This window comes from Hemibagrus wyckioides, linkage group LG25 (assembly GCF_019097595.1).
Source record: "Hemibagrus wyckioides isolate EC202008001 linkage group LG25, SWU_Hwy_1.0, whole genome shotgun sequence".
Classification (NCBI taxonomy): Eukaryota; Metazoa; Chordata; class Actinopteri; order Siluriformes; family Bagridae; genus Hemibagrus; species Hemibagrus wyckioides.
The window spans coordinates 15,855,892-15,872,030 of record NC_080734.1 but is presented as its reverse complement, the minus strand read 5'-3'; the positions used below and the strand labels follow the sequence as shown (position 1 = coordinate 15,872,030).

Here is a 16,139-nt window from a genome sequence, read left to right as displayed (position 1 = left end):
CCATGATATTTTTATACGCGTTCAACCCTTTCTCCACACGCTTCTGGTATCAAAATATTAGCGACGTCATTAGCGAGTATCCATGCTTTACTTTCAGAACATGAGATTCAAGGGATGAGCGATGTAATAAAAAATATTATAATTCTCAATAATTTAATGATTCCATTTTTATTTATTTTATTTAGATTTGTATTAAAAGATATATTAAAATTATTTATTCATTTTTGTGAAGCTGCTTGTGAGGAAACGGAAATGATTTGAAAAAAGTTTTCAGTTCCAAAAAGATATAAACTATATCCCTAAAAATGTGTATTGTGATGTAATTTTTATTTATTTATATTTACATTATAATATTATGTTGTCATATTTCCCAGCTCTCTCTCTCTCTCTCTCTCTCTCTCTCTCTCTATATATATATATATATATATATATATATATATATATATATATATATATATATATATATATATATATAATTTATTATATATTATTATATTTATTATATTATTTATTTATTTATATATATATATATATATATATATATATATATATATATATTTAAAAAAAAAAATTATTTTAAAAAGTAAATTTTGCAAACTTATCTTGCCTCTCTCTTCCTTGCTGGATTTATAGCCCTGAGACTGGCAACCTGAAGGCATATGGTGTAAATGCTTATGGTGCCACAGCTCAGACAGCTGCTAGACAACATGTTAAAAATTCAGAGCATATATATGTACATGTATATGTATGTATATATGTATGTATGTGTGTGTATATATATATATATATATATATATATATATATATATATATATATATATATATATATATATATATATATATATATATATATACACACACACACACACACAAAACTATGCAATTTCTCCCAGTGTATCTAGCTGCTTGTGTATTTAGCAAGGTCGTGTTTGTTTGTGTCAGATTTTACATGTCTCACGTCACAGGTTCGAGTCTCGTGGCTATAAATAGTGCAGGGAGCAACACTATTCCCCAGGCCACGCTCTGTTACACAGCAACAGGCCAAGATTTCCTTATCCCAATTCACACCGCACAAATACCCACATCATAACAACAAAAAATAAATTAAATAATACAGCGCCTGCAAAGATTGCTCTATCACCTATCAACAGAAAATAATAGATAGTTTCTACCTAATATATAATTGAAAATATTTTAGTATATAGAGTAACAAGTGCTACCTTGTTTACTACTGATGCTGTGAGCAGCCATGTTGGTTTGACATCACTCACGGTTCCTGAGTCCCAGGTTGAGAATTCCAAGTTGAAAAGACTGTCCCCGAGTCCCAGAGTGAGAATTCCGAGTTGAGAAGACTGTCCCTCTGTCCCAGAGAGACAATTCCGAGTTTAGAGGACTGTCCCTCAGTTCCCCAGTGTGAATTCCACATTTAGAAGACAGTCCCTGAGTTCCAGAGTGAGAATTCTGATTTGAGAAAACTGTCCCTGACTTCCAGTGAGAATTCCGTGTTGAGAAGACTGTCCCTGACTTCCAGACTGGGAATTCTAAATTGAGTAAACTGTCCCTGACTTCCAGACTGACAATTCTGTGTTGAGAAGACCGTCCCTAGTTCCAGAGTGAGAATTCCATGTTGAGAAGACTGTCCCTGACTTCCAGACTGAGAATTCCGTGTTGAGAAGACTGTCCCTGGTTCCAGACTGAGAATTCCGAGTTGAGAAGACTGTCCCTGATCTCCAGAGTGAGAATTCCGAGTTGAGAAGACTGTCCCTGATCTCCAGAGTGAGATTTCCGAGTTGAGAAGACTGTCCCTGGTTCCAGACTGAGAATTTCGAGTTTAGAAGACTGTCCCTGATCTCCAAAGTGAGAATTCAGAGTTTAGAAGACTGTCCCTGATCTCCAGAGTGAGAATTCCGAGTTGAGAAGACTGTCCCTGATCTCCAGAGTGAGAATTCCGAGTTGAGAAGACTGTCCCATATTGTAGCCTTTAAGCCTTTCAGGCTTGTGGTCTGAAAGTTGTACATCTCCACCCACTGCCACAGAGCATTAATAAAAGGTTCTGCCTTTTGGTTTTAGGAAATCGGGCTGTGATTGATGCCACATGATAGCAAAAATGAAGGATATTTGAACATTTTAAAATAACTGGATAAAATTTAGCAAACGATCAATTACCTGGTGTTGAATACTTTCATCTATTAAATAATCATGCATTATTGGGTCTTGGTTACTATACAGCTTCAAGGTTACTTCATGGTATAATATTCAAGAAAGGCGTACTAGCTGATATATTGTTCCATTTTGCTGTATAAGTGCAGTGATGCTTGTGTATGAATATGTGAGGTTGATTTGAAGGGGTCCAGGAAGAGAACTCTTTCATCACGCCATGTTTCTAGAAGCTACTCATGATGCAGAAATCATTAGTTCCAGCTCTTGAAGAAACAGCCATGACATAACACTTATTTTCATAAGAGACCATGAGCGGTACCTTGCATAAGTATACACCCGCTTTAACGTTCTAGCATGTTTTACCGTTACATGGAACTGAAATCGTGTATGGGATTATATTTAGTTTCAGTTTATGAGATAAAGTTAAGTTCATTTCAGTTGAAGGTTGTAACTCAACATGTGGGATAGTTCGGGGGGGGGATGGGTAAATACTTATGTATTGCAGCATGTCAGGGTACAGGAACCATCACCATGCTGAGAACTGACCAATGAGGGACCGCCAGTGTGTGTGTGCTGTAGCATGTGATGTCCCAGCAGCTAGGAAGCAGCAACCACAGGATTTGTTAGACTCTCAAGCGCACACTAACTACAAGGCCGGATCAGTTCACTGTTCTGCAGAATGTCAGCAATATCATGTTGCAGAATTCTGATATGTGTTCATCGCACAAACTGACTAAGCAGTTTTTTCAGCTTCTGGAAGCAGGTTTATGGGTTGTGCAATTTTCTATGCCTAACACTTAGTTTAGTGCTCAAGGCTGTTTATCTTTATGCTCATATTGTTCTGTGATCAGTAAATAAACAAAGTTAAGCATGTTGTAGCTGAAGGTGGTGGTGGTTGCAGTTGCTGCAGCTGTTGTGGTGGTTGTATTGCTGCGGTTGTAGTTGTAATTGTTGGTATTATAGCTGTAGTTGTTGTGCTTTTGGTGGTTGTAATTGATGCAGTTGTTGTGGTGTTGGTTGTTGCCAATGTTGGTGGTTGTTGGAATTGTATTTGTAACAGTTGTTGAGGTTGTAATTGTTGTGGTGGTTGTTGTGGTTGTAATTGTTGTGGTGGTTGTTGTGGTTGTGACTGTTGTGGTGGTTGTTGTGGTTGTGACTGTTGTGGTGGTTGTTGTGGTTGTAACTGTTGTGGTGGTTGTTGTGGTTGTGACTATTGTGGTGGTTGTTGTGGTTGTAACTGTTGTGGTGGTTGTTGTGGTTGTGACTGTTGTGGTGGTTGTTGTGACTGTTGTGGTGGTTGTTGGGATTGTAACTGTAGTTGTGGTGGTTGTTCAGATTAGCTCTCATCTTCGTCTTATTTCATCATACAGTGCGAGTGAGTGTAAGTCAGCAGTAGGACCGCTTTGCACCAAACTTTATATGGCCCAGTTTTATCAGTCAGGCTGCCCAGTATACAAGAATAATGTTGTCATGTTATTACATTTTTACAGTTTTTAAAGTGCAAGAGTCAGTATATTCCATTTCCTACTTCTACAGAAAATAGTGTGGAACTTTATGTATGCATTAGAAACATATATTGTTTAACCCATTGTCTCAGAACAAGCTGGGGGAAAAACTCTTCAGTTTGGACACCCGCCTTCCGGTTTGTGTGTATAAGGATTAGCCTTTTGTCAGTCCTCATATAGCCTGAGTTTGTGTACACTGACAGGATGGACCAGAGAGCAGGGTGTTATCATTTATCAGCAGTTCAGCAGCTCACAGTTTGATCTCCTGAGAGAGACACGTTGAGACAAAGCTCTGCTAGTGGCCGACATGCCGCCGTCCCACACGCTTGAGTCAATGCATAATTAACAAGGGACAAATATAGACCATAAGTCATTATCATTTTAAGGACTTAAACATGTAAATGATTGCTGCTTTTTTCCACCGAGCTGGTGAGCTGCAATTTAAATGGCCGTCTCTGTTGAAGCAGAAATGAAAAAGCCATGCTTAATGATCAGATCGGATCAAAGATCTTACAAATACACTCAAAATGGCGATATCTAGAGCGCAGTCAATTATTCATCTTCAGGAACTGCTTTATCCTCGTCAGGGTCGAGGTAGATTCTGAGTTTGTCCCAGGAACACTGGGTGCGACGTTTACTTCTATGTTATTCGGTAGACACCTGTATCCAGAGTGGCTTACATTTATCTCATTTATACAGCTGATTTATCTCATTTATACACTGCAGTTTATAAGCATTGCAGCAGTTGTAAATATCGCACTTATATCTCCACAACTAAGTGTTGAAGGGATTGTTTTAAGGCTGTCGTTTATCCAGGACTCACTTTAGCTTGATATTTCATGAAGTATTTCAATAGACCGCATCACTGTAACCAGCAGATGAACTGATTACATTCGGTAATTGCTCAATGTTTCAGGAAGGTCAGATGATTAATGATGTTTTCTTTTCTTTCTGGCTGAAGATTATGTAATCAGTTTTGATGCATAAAACTGAATAACCAGACTAGTTTGTGGAGGAGCCATTTCCGCTGACCTCACCTTGTCTTTCATAAAAATCAGCCACACCTGAAGGTGAAAAGTCACTGGTGTTCCACCTAGCTTATATTTTGAGGGTGCGTTCCAGGTCGGTTTAGTCACCAAAGCCAAAACAAAACACAGTTTGAGACTTTTTACTTCCCTTTTTTTTGCTGTAAAACTGATCTTCCCTTCCTTGCCGGTGGTCACAGGGTTAAAAATTATGATCCTTATTTGAGAAACTTTTCATCATCAGAACCCTGACGTTTATTTTTACAGATATGAATGTAACCGGAGGACTCACCCACTGAATTTGCCTATCAGCCTTTTTCCTGGACTTACTGCTATTTCTTATATGCTGTTTGTCAAACGTGTTCTTCAAGCTATGGTTTCGGTTTTCTTTTTACTTGGTTTCATTTTAGTTTCCACTAAACATTATCCGCAGCATGATTATTTAGATGATGATTGGCAGATGGCTGAAGTTATGTCAGGTTTCTGAAGATTTACAGTAAGCTAAATCAAGCAGAGGAAACGTGAAACTTATTTCCGCACTCGTGCTTTTAATCCAGTTTAGCCAGTACAGCTGGGTGCAAGTGTTGAGGATGCAGAAGATAGGGATAGGTGGAGGGAGGTGATTCGCTGTGGCGACCCCTGAAAGGAAAAGCCGAAAGAAGAAGAAGCAGCCAGTACTGCTGGTCTATGATAGAACACACTGATGCTTGGGTTGATTGATATGGTCCTGAATATTTAGCTGTTTAACATGTCCCGTATCAGCATTGTCTGATGTTTATTGGTAAGGCTTACTGCACTTTTATTATCTCCCATAATAATACTCTGTGAGCATGAAGTTGCTGGCAGTGAAAGAATCAGCAAGTGTTTTGTCCTTTAAGATTATTGAATATTTTTTTCCCTTCATTAGCGATCTTCTCTGTGCAGCACACAGTCATTGACATCTCACAAAAATAACAGAAATACATCCCAACAAATTCATCTCAATTACTGGGCATTTATAAACATCTTTAACTTGTCTTAAGGGTTAAAAGAAAGACCCACTACTATGTTTAACAGCAGAAATGTCTTAAACTGCAGTCTTTCTGCACTGTGAACCCAGATATTCACAGAGCTTATGGGTTGTTTCTTCATGAAAAATAGATTAAAATTCAATGACTGAATGATTACGTTTATTGAAGGTGGGTTATTTTCAATGCACCATTATTTAGTCCTGCACATGACAGATGCATCCGTATACTTCGTAAGATACAATAATAAGTGAATCGACACAAATAAACCAGTTTAAAAGTTTACACACACTTTGAGTCTGTTCTTATCTAGATGATCGGTGACCGTTTTCATGTTGTGTTCGAGTCTTTTATTCGCCTGAGCAGTTAAACCGTCCACTGTTCTCCAGAAATGTTCTCCAGCTCCTGCATATTATTGCCTTTTCCAGCATCTTCTTACATATTTGACGCTTTTCCAACAGCAGCTGTATGTGTATACACACTGAGGACAACTATTACACTATTAAACTGTTACAAAAGCCGCAAACAATCTCTGACGACAAGACGGCAACACACTACTGGGTGTAAAGTTTTGAACAGGGTGATCATTGTAAATAAGTATTTAGTGTAGTTATGTGTACTTGGTGTGCTGCTGTTTAATTTTTCAACTACTATAATGAAATACGCACAATAGGAACAGACACAGCGTCCTGAACCGAACTATAAACCATGACTTATAAATAGCTAAAATCTTTCCAAATGATCACCCACTGATGTTATTCAGCGTAGTTCTCAGGAGCTTCGTCATCCCTCACACCGGTTTTGTGAAATATTCCTGAATTTTTCTTTAGCCTCTGTCGCTCACTACCGTCTGTCTTTCATGCTCATTTCTTTAAATGTGGCTTTACTTGACTGTAATTGGTGTAGGTGGACAGGTATCAGGTACACACACACACACATACGATATCAGACCTGCAGAGAGCAGATGTGCGAGCAGCTGTTTTCCCATATACAGGTAATTGGTCAGTCAGTTTCAGCTCACTGGATCGACTATATAACCAGAGTTTTATCAGAACTCTATCAGAGCTTCTTCACGTACAGAGCCGTGTCTTTCGGCTTACTGAAGGGAACAGGGTGTTTTGCACCTCCAGTGAGCTCGAGGTGTAAATCTGTACTCGGCGTTCAGTCTGGGGCCTTCACTCACTCTTACTATATAACTATTCAAAGCATGTCTGGGAGAAAAGTACAGAGACAATGAAATGAAAAGTGAAATGAAATTTCAGAGCGAAAGCCATTCTGAGTTAGCTCGGTATGAACGCTCGGTTTGGTGTCACGCTGCACATTATTAAACAAACCCAGAAGGAAAAATGTTGAACAGACTTTTGACATGTATATACAGCAACCACAACATGAACATTATGTACAGAACACAGAGTCTGTTCTAGATAAATGACTGGATATGGATAGTAGTGCATATAAAACACATTTCTGTGAATGGTGTCTCGTGGCTCTGTTGAACAGCTCACATCGAACAAAAAAATGATTTATAATAATAATAATGCCTGCAACCCAAATTATACACATCCTGCAGTTACACTGATTCAGGAGCACATTTCCCTCTCACTGCAGAGGAACAACTGTGTACAAGCAAGCCATGTTCCTACACACAAATACAGCCATCTCTCTCTCTCTCTGTTTCTGTCTCTCTCTCTCTCTCTCTGTTTCTGTCACTGTCTCTCTCTCTCTTTCTCTCTCTCTCTCTCTCTCTCTCTCTGTTTCTGTCTCTGTCTCTCTCTCTCTGTTTCTGTCTCTCTCTCTCTCTCTCTGTTTCTGTCTCTCTCTCTCTCTCTCTCTCTCTCTCTTTCTGACTCTCTGCCCTCTTCCTCTCTCTCTGTCTTTCTCTCTTCCTCTTTCTCTTTCTCTTTGTCTCTCTCTCTCTCTCTGACTCTCTGCCCTCTTCCTCTCTCTCTCTCTCTCTCTCTCTCTCTCTCTCTCTGACTCTCTGCCCTCTTCTTCTGTCTTTCTCTCTTTCTCTTTGTCTCTCTCTCTCTCTCTCTCTCTCTCTCTCTCTCTCTCTCTCTCTCTCTCTCTCTCTCTCTGACTCTCTGCCCTCTTCCTCTCTGTCTCTGTCTCTGTCTTTCTCTCTTTCTCTCTTTCTCTTTGTCTCTCTCTCTCTCTCTCTCTCTCTCTCTCTCTTTCTGACTCTCTGCCCTCTTCCTCTCTGTCTGTCTTTCTCTCTTCCTCTTTCTCTTTCTCTCTCTCTCTCTCTCTTTCTGACTCTCTGCCCTCTTCCTCTCTGTCTCTGTCTTTCTCTCTTCCTCTTTCTCTTTCTCTTTGTCTCTCTCTCTCTCTCTCTCTCTCTCTCTGACTCTCTCTCTCTCTGACTCTCTGCCCTCTTCCTCTCTCTCTCTCTCTCTCTCTCTGACTCTCTGCCCTCTTCTTCTGTCTTTCTCTCTTTCTCTTTGTCTCTCTCTCTCTCTCTCTCTCTCTGACTCTCTGCCCTCTTCTTCTGTCTTTCTCTCTTTCTCTCTTTCTCTTTGTCTCTCTCTCTCTCTCTCTCTCTCTCTGACTCTCTGCCCTCTTCTTCTCTGTCTTTCTCTCTTTCTCTTTGTCTCTCTCTCTCTCTCTCTCTCTCTCTCTCTGACTCTCTGCCCTCTTTAAGGTTAGAGTGATATCTAGGGTTTGGGGTTACACAAGTAAACTTGTTTTTCCCGGAATAGTTAAGGCTGTTAATGAAGTTTTAGCGTTTTTTAGGCATTTATCTACTACGAGTGTATAGATATGTTCACTAGCTGGTGAATGAATACCTTTTTAGACTTGGGTGTAATTAGCTATTAGGCAGTTTGCTGATTAACAGTGACTGGAGTAAACTGGTCTCTCCAGTCTGCATCTGCATTTCTCAGAATTTTGAATCCTTATGTCCGTTATTCCTGTTAGAGATTTTATTTATGCTAAAGTTTCAGAACTGATGATATTCCTTATTTAGGAATTTGGGCTTATATGACTTGAATATAATGTCCTCTCTCTCTTTCTTTCTCTCTCTCTCTCTCTCTCTCTGTATTTGTGTCTCAGAGGGCTAATGATGAGAATGGGAACTGTTCAGGAGGCAATATGGAGTTTCCCACCACCAATCTGTATGAGCTGGAGAGCAGGGTGTTCACTGACCACTGGTCAATTCCATACAAGAGAGAGGAGTCCCTCGGGAAATGTCTCATCGCCTCCACCAGCCTCGCCAGAATGGGTAGGCTAACTGTGTGTGTGTGTACGTGTGTGAGGGAATGTCAGAGAAAGCAGCATCCGATCTAATATTTCTCTTGGTGTCTGCAGGCCTGGCTGATGCGGATGAGAACTGTAAGAGGTTCATGGACAGATGCATGCCTGAGGCCTTCAAAAAGGTGTGGTCAATATGTCACGAAGGAAAACATACTAAGCATCACTTCAGACAGGCTTCAGCTTTCTTTTTTGCTCTGCCCCGGTTTCCCTTACTCTCTCACACTTGTTATTATTTCCTCTCTAGTTGTTGATGTCGAGTGCGGTGCATAAGTGGGGCACAGAGATCCATGAGGGCATCTACAACATGCTGATGCTGCTAGTTGATCTAGTGGCAGAGAGGGTCAAACAAGATCCCATCCCTACTGGCCTTATGGGAGTACTCACTATGGTTAGTGCACACACACACACACACACACACTGAAACAGGCAGGAAAGAACTTTATTGTGTGTTTGCTGGAGCTCCACATCATGGCCTCAGTTAGAGAAGTGCTGTCAGAGCATTTATCCTACATATCTCACTGAGCAATCATATAACAGCTTTTCTGACTTTTTCTTGCCTGAGTTTCTTAAAATTATGAATAAACCTGACCATCACACCCATATGTGCTTGTTAAAAATCCCATTCCAGATTTCCTCTCCCTTTGCTGCTATAATAAGCTCCACTCTTCTGGCTAAGATTTCCACTAGATGTCGGATTGTGTCTGTGGGGATTAGTGATCATTCAGCTACAATAGCATTAGTGAGATCAGACCCTGATCGTAAGAGTGAGGAGGTCTGGGGTTCAGTCAGTGTTCCAGTTCATCTCAAAGGTGTTCAGTGGGGTTGAGTCAGAGTCAGGGCTCAGTGCAGGACACTCGAGTTCTTCCACTCCAGCCTTAACACAGCATGTCTTCATCATGGAGCTGGCTTTGTGCACTGGTTCATTGTCATGCTGGAACAGGTTTGAACCTCTTAGTTCCAGTGAAAGGTAAATGCAATGCTATAGCAGACATTATATACAGTTGTGTACTTGTGGGAACAGGAAAAATCTGAGTGACTCTGACTAGAGCCAAACTGTGAAGTCTAGACGACTGGGTCAGAGCATCGCCAAAACTGCAGGTCTTGTGGGGTTTTCCCGGTATCAAAACCAGTAACAGGGTCATGAGCATCCAAGGCTTACTGATGCCCATGGGGAGCGTCTGGTCTGTTAACTAAAAATGAACAATTTAATCGTTCCTAAGTTTAACATGAAATCAGATAAATGATCTAGTAATAAATGATTCTGTTTAATATCTATACTAAACACAGTGCTATTTATAAAGTGCACCAGTGCCTAAAGATCACTTTTGGGTTCTGCATTTTCTTATAAAAAGCTTAAGAATCACAGAGTGGCAATCATAACACACCCACAGACATCAGCCTGAGGGTGAGATCAGTGACTCATCACCAGGATTTACTGTACACCACAGTGGACTTCCTAGACGCCTCTTTCTGGATTTGCTTTGCAGGCTTTTAACCCCGATAACGAGTACCACTTTAAGAACCGTATGAAGGCGAGCCAGAGGAACTGGGACGAGGTGTTTGGGGAAGACAGCATGTTTGCCGTCTCTCCCAGCTCCAGTTACCAGAAGGTGATCTACTTCTCTTTATCCCACTCACATCAGCTGAGCTTTCATATCTGTGTACGCGTCTTTGCTTTTGTGTGTTGCTCAGGTGATAAATCTCTCCTGTTAAAGGTCAGACAAACTGGTTTCCTGCAGCCAGTCCTGTGTGTGTGTGTGTGTGTGTGTGATGGAATGGAATAGACATGCCTCAAATTATGCTAAATGATCTAAGGCATCTGTGTCTGTGCTTTGTTGTATGTGTGTGTTACAGCAGTTTTATTCATTATTTGTGTGTGCTTAAAAGTATTTAGTTTCTTGTTTAGTTGTCTGTTTATTTTTGTCTAGTGTTGTTTGCTGTTAATAAACTAATGTTATTACTGTTAAAAAAACACCATGCACAGTTACATGGCCTGAAACAATAGATTTGATTTAAATCCATGTTCCTTGTGTATGTATTCAGGAGCCTCACGGATGGCTAGTGGACCTCGTGAATCGGGTAAACATCTCATCTCTTAAACATTTTTATACATTAAATAGAACTTTGCTCTTTTATTCCATTTCAGCTTTGCTTGGTCTTCTGCAGTGAGACGTAACCTCTGTTAAAGCTGACACTATTTCAGTTTGACAAGCCAAATAAATGACACTACCCCATCAGGAACATGAGCTGAATGAGAAAAATAAGCCTCATGCGCAGTTTTCGACCTGCGGCGTACAGCAGTGCAGCTGAGTGTGAAAAGTAGCACAACTGTATGTTTAAGGCTTAGAGGTTAAGGCTCTGGGTTTCTGATCAGCAGGTCAGGGCTTCAAGCTCTGCCTCGGGGATCTCTGCCGCAGGGCTGCTGAATCAGGGTCACCCCAGTGCTCTGACCCTAATTTCAACAAACTGGAATATGCAAAGAAAATCATTTTCCTGTTCTATAATGTGGCAAAGTTTGTCTAAAAGTCATCTAATCCTACCTCCCTTTTTCTCTTCCCACCTCCCTTTTTCTCTTCCCTGCTGCAGTTTGGAGAGATGGGGGGTTTCACTGCCATTCAGAGCAAGTTGAATCAAGAGGAGATGGAGATTGGGGTAAGAGAGCTATATACAAAAAATATATAGAAAAATAAAGTTCTGGATTTAGTTATAAGGGCAATAACAAGTGTGTTTTCAGAATATTTGGGGAAAAATCACAACAAATTGATATATGCCGACTGAGTATGTTGGATTGTTTACAGAAGTTATATACACTGATCAGGCATAACATTATGACCACCTGCCGAATATTGTGTTGGTCCCCCTTTTGCTGCCAAAACAGCCCTGACCCGTCCTGCACTGTGTATTCTGACACCTTTCTATCAGAACCAGCATTAACTTCTTCAGCAATTTGAGCAACAGTATCTCGTCTGTTGGATCGGATCACACGGGCCAGCCTTCACTCCCCACATGCATCAATGAGATAGATACTGACCACTGCAGACCGGGAACACCCCACAAGAGCTGCAGTTTTGGAGATGCTCTGATCCAGTGGTCTAGCCATCACAATTTGGCCCTTCGTCAAACTCGCTCAAATCCTTACACTTGCCCATTTTTCCTGCTTCTAACACATCAACTTTGAGGGCAAAATGTTGACTTGCTGCCTAATATATCCCACCCACTAACAGGTGCCATGATGAGGAGATCATCAGTCTTATTCACTTCACCTCTCAGTGCTCATAATGTTATGCCTGATCGGTGCATAAACTTAATATATTGAAGGACATAGAGTTGAAGGAGGGCATTTTTTTTTTTCTTTTACTGACTTGTACCTGTGTAAGGGAATGTTTTTGCACAGATTACATTTTCCATTCCGGTCCACATCACCTGTGAAAGTGATCCGTTCTGGGGAGTTAATATTTTATGGTCTTTCCAACTTGGGTTAATTCCCAGTCCTGTTTCATAGCAGCGGGGAATGGTGTGCCGGGGAATGGAAAAGAAATGGGATGCCTTTGCAGATCAAGAAATGAAGGAAAATTCGAATATAAGAAAAAAAGAGAAACAAAATGAACAAAAAGAGAAAATGTCATAAACAGAATATTGTAGTTATTTACTGAGGGCTGCCTCTGTGTTCACCGTGTTTGGGTGATGTGTATGCAAGTGGCGAAGCTTTATTTTTTCCCTCCTTCTTCTGTCTATTAAATGAAAATACATTTACAACTGTTTGGTTTTTAGCTCTACATTCCTGCCAGGCAGCGGCTATAATAACAGTTATACCAGAATTATTATTTTTGCTTTAAAGCAGATGGATTAATAGGAGCGAAAGCATCCTTAAGACTCCAGATGCTGAAGTTAAAGAGGCTGAAGAAGAAGTGTAATGAGAGGAAATGTGGCTGTGTGTCTTAAAACGTACCGAACCCTAGAGGAGTCTGTTAAGAAATTGAAAGAGTGAATCAAAGTGCAGACACGAACACACACTGCACATGACACGTCACAGTTCACCATGCAAAGGAGAGAAAGGGGGAAGAGAAATCACACCCCAGGTGTTTGTGTACTGTGGCCGAACGTCACGAGGCATCGAAGAAGAGGTTTTCACTTGAGCTGTATTTTACAAGTGTGTGTGTGTAAGAGCTACCTACTTCTAATGAGCTGCAAAGCAATTTCGACAGGCTCGAATCCCCCCCCTCTGTGTGTGCGTCAGTGTAAATGCCCCCCCTTGTCTGTAGCCTCTAAAGCCGCCTTGTTCCAGGTTCCTCCTGCTGGCCTTTTGCAGGCGCACATTAGCATGTGTCGTGCTCCAGCGTCGGGAGATTGCGCTCTGACGGGGAAAAGATGCTTTGATTTAGGATTTGCATGTGAATAACTGACACAGGAACAGGATGTAGGAGACAGCTTTAGGGAGAGGGGGATGTTTTCACTGCTACACCTGACCTGCCGTAGCCGCTACGCCGCTGGATTCAAGCCAGACGTGCCGAGCGCTCTAGACACTGCAGTCGTGAATGAGAGCCTGAGAAGAAGAGAGAACAGGAGAAGGAAGCTCCCTTGTCTCCTCCCCTGTGCTGGTTTTCATTCATTCCCACTCTGCAAACGGAAGAGAAATCATTTAATCCAGAACAGAGGAGTGATTCATCCTGGCTTTGCGTCTCTGCTGCTGCCATCCAGCATGAAAGAGCGTGTGTCTTCCTGAGGACGCAACTCTGCTCTCTGACGCTGTAGATGTAAAAATGTATTCATATATTAAGCAATGTCTTTAATGTTACTTACACCACAGTGCCACTGAATGCTAAATTCTGATACAAGCTGTTTGTTCATAGTTATAACATGGGTAATAACAGGAACTAACTTTTCAGACATCCTTCAATGGAAATTATGGATATAAAAATGGCTTCTTTAATAAAACTTGTTGGCATTAGTACACACTTCCTCAACTTCCTGCTTAGGTTCATCACCGTCACACTCTTTCACGAACATTCCGCCACTCCATGGACATTTTGTGAGGTAATTGTTCTCTCTCTTCTCCTCTCCAGTGTGTGTCTGCGCTGGTGCAGCCGCTTGGTGTGTGTGCAGAGTACCTGAACTCCAGCCTGGTCCAGGTCAGTGTCTCCATGCCTGTTTCCCTACACACACACCTCACCTTCTTATGGTTTAACCAAAGTTTTGAGTAGGCATGTGCAGCATGAAGTATTTGCATTATTGTATGAACAAGAACTCATTAAAGACTGGTGATGGTTTTCATAATTACCTAGAAATAAATAAATAAATAAATAAAAGCTTAGAGGCTGTCATACTTTACTTATGCTGTAGGCTTAAATGGAGTGGGGTTTTTTTGGTGTTAAATAGTTGGGAAGCAGCAACATACCAGTCATCCAGGTTAACAACTCGTTTTAAGTGGTTAAAGATGTCCATTGAGTTTCACTGTGCTCAAAAACCACCATGAAAACTAACCTAGAATATTTGGGCATGGGCACATGGAGATGCTTTGCGCCTGCTTTGTTGTTGTCATCCCAACAGATGTAAAAACATCTCACACTGAAAGCCAACAGTGTCCTGACTCATTTTTATATCAGACTTGTTCCAATTAAATAATTTATCTCTTTATACTGATTTAAAATGTTGATTTCAGACCCCAGTGTACTGGTAAAAAGGGGTTAAACTGCTGTAGGAAATTTGGTGTAGAAACCATAATCCTGGCAACCCAGTCATTAACCATCATGTCCTCTGCTCTTCCTCCTCCTCTTATCATGTGGGTAGAGGGATTCCTTCCCCAAAAGCACTTCCTTTTTATAGTACCGCAGTGTCGTAGTTCCCTTTTTTAATTTCAAAAATAGCTCTGTAGAAGCTAAATTAGGCAGTGAGCATGGCGTGTACGAACATCCAGAAAGGCAGGAATATCAACAGGACATAGTTTATAACAGGTTTATATCTTTAGCAGCGATAAAGCAGCACACTGATAGCAGCACACTGTATGTCTGGCTCTTCTGCTCATTCAGGAGCTAACTAGAATTTTTAAATATTGTGAATAAAGACTTTCTGGCAATTACCATTTGTGGAAAGGTTTAGATACATTGGTGTTTTGACCCCCCTGCCCCTCTGGATGCCTAGCTGCCACTTATATATGAAATGTCTGTGTGTCTTACAGCCAATGCTGGACCCGGTTATCCACAAGATGATCACATACGTGCAGAATCTTGAAGAGAAAGACCTAAAGGACAAGGTAGAGTTCATAAAGACATTAACACAGCACTGCTTTTTTTTTTTAAATATGGAAATCCTAAATATTTTTTGTGCCTTTATTTAGAGGTTGGTGAGCATCCCAGACCTCCTGTCCGCCATTAAGCTGCTGTGCATGAGGTTTCAGCGGGAGCTGGTCAACGTAGTGGATGACCTGAGGTTGGACATCCTCCTGCGGATGCTGAAGACCCCTCACTTCAGTGCCAAGATGAACTCCCTCAAAGAGGTTCCTTCTTGGCTTTTCTTTTTCTTCTAGCAGACTGTTATTCCTTAGTCATCCCCTAAACTAGCCCGGCATTCCTGACTTGAAATGAAGCACAGAGCTTTCTCAAGGCCACCGCAGTCACAGACTGGTTTGAATATGAAACTTTATGGCCCCTAAATAGATTACACGAACACTATAGTGCTCATCTCCGATCACTCAATGATCACTGAGGAAAGTCTTACCCATGCAGCAGCGTGCGCTTTGAAAAGGAAATAGTATTAATGGACCATTTAAAAACAGTCTGTTAAAATGTTGGAGCTTCGTCCAAAAATCTTTTTGCACATCCTTTTATATATTTATATATATATATAATCACAATACAAATTATTCACCTTTCTTAGAAAAATATTTTTTGAGCATGACTTTTCCAAGAAATTTGTGTCAAAGCATTTTAGCTGAAAAAGAAAGAAAGAGAATGAGAGAGAAAAAGGGAGAGTGAGGTAGAGAGAGAGGAAAGGTGGCATGCTGGGCCAAATAGCAGTCCAGCTACTATAGCTCAGTGCTGTGCCCTGCTGCTTAGCCAAAAATACATAGCTTTTTTCCGTCTAGTCAGCAATGTAATGTTCTCCTGTGGGTTTTGACCCTCATGTATGATTTACGAAAGTTATGAAAAAGAGGGGAAAAAAGAACAGGTTAATGGTAATAGATGGGAGATTAT

The 16,139-nt window shown here is 40.9% G+C and overlaps 1 protein-coding gene across 2 annotated transcripts in view; it reads left to right on the top strand.

The window, feature by feature from the left end:
- Nucleotides 1-16,139, top strand: part of usp24 (ubiquitin specific peptidase 24) — a 54,915-nt gene that overhangs the window by 6,203 nt on the left and 32,573 nt on the right. For both annotated transcript variants that reach the window (XM_058379219.1, XM_058379218.1), the window contains exons 2-10: nt 8,749-8,917; nt 9,004-9,071; nt 9,194-9,337; nt 10,437-10,559; nt 10,993-11,028; nt 11,536-11,601; nt 14,013-14,078; nt 15,125-15,199; nt 15,284-15,442. In XM_058379219.1, coding sequence (XP_058235202.1) covers nt 8,749-8,917; nt 9,004-9,071; nt 9,194-9,337; nt 10,437-10,559; nt 10,993-11,028; nt 11,536-11,601; nt 14,013-14,078; nt 15,125-15,199; nt 15,284-15,442 — 906 coding nt within the window. The remainder of the gene's footprint in view (nt 1-8,748; nt 8,918-9,003; nt 9,072-9,193; nt 9,338-10,436; nt 10,560-10,992; nt 11,029-11,535; nt 11,602-14,012; nt 14,079-15,124; nt 15,200-15,283; nt 15,443-16,139) is intronic.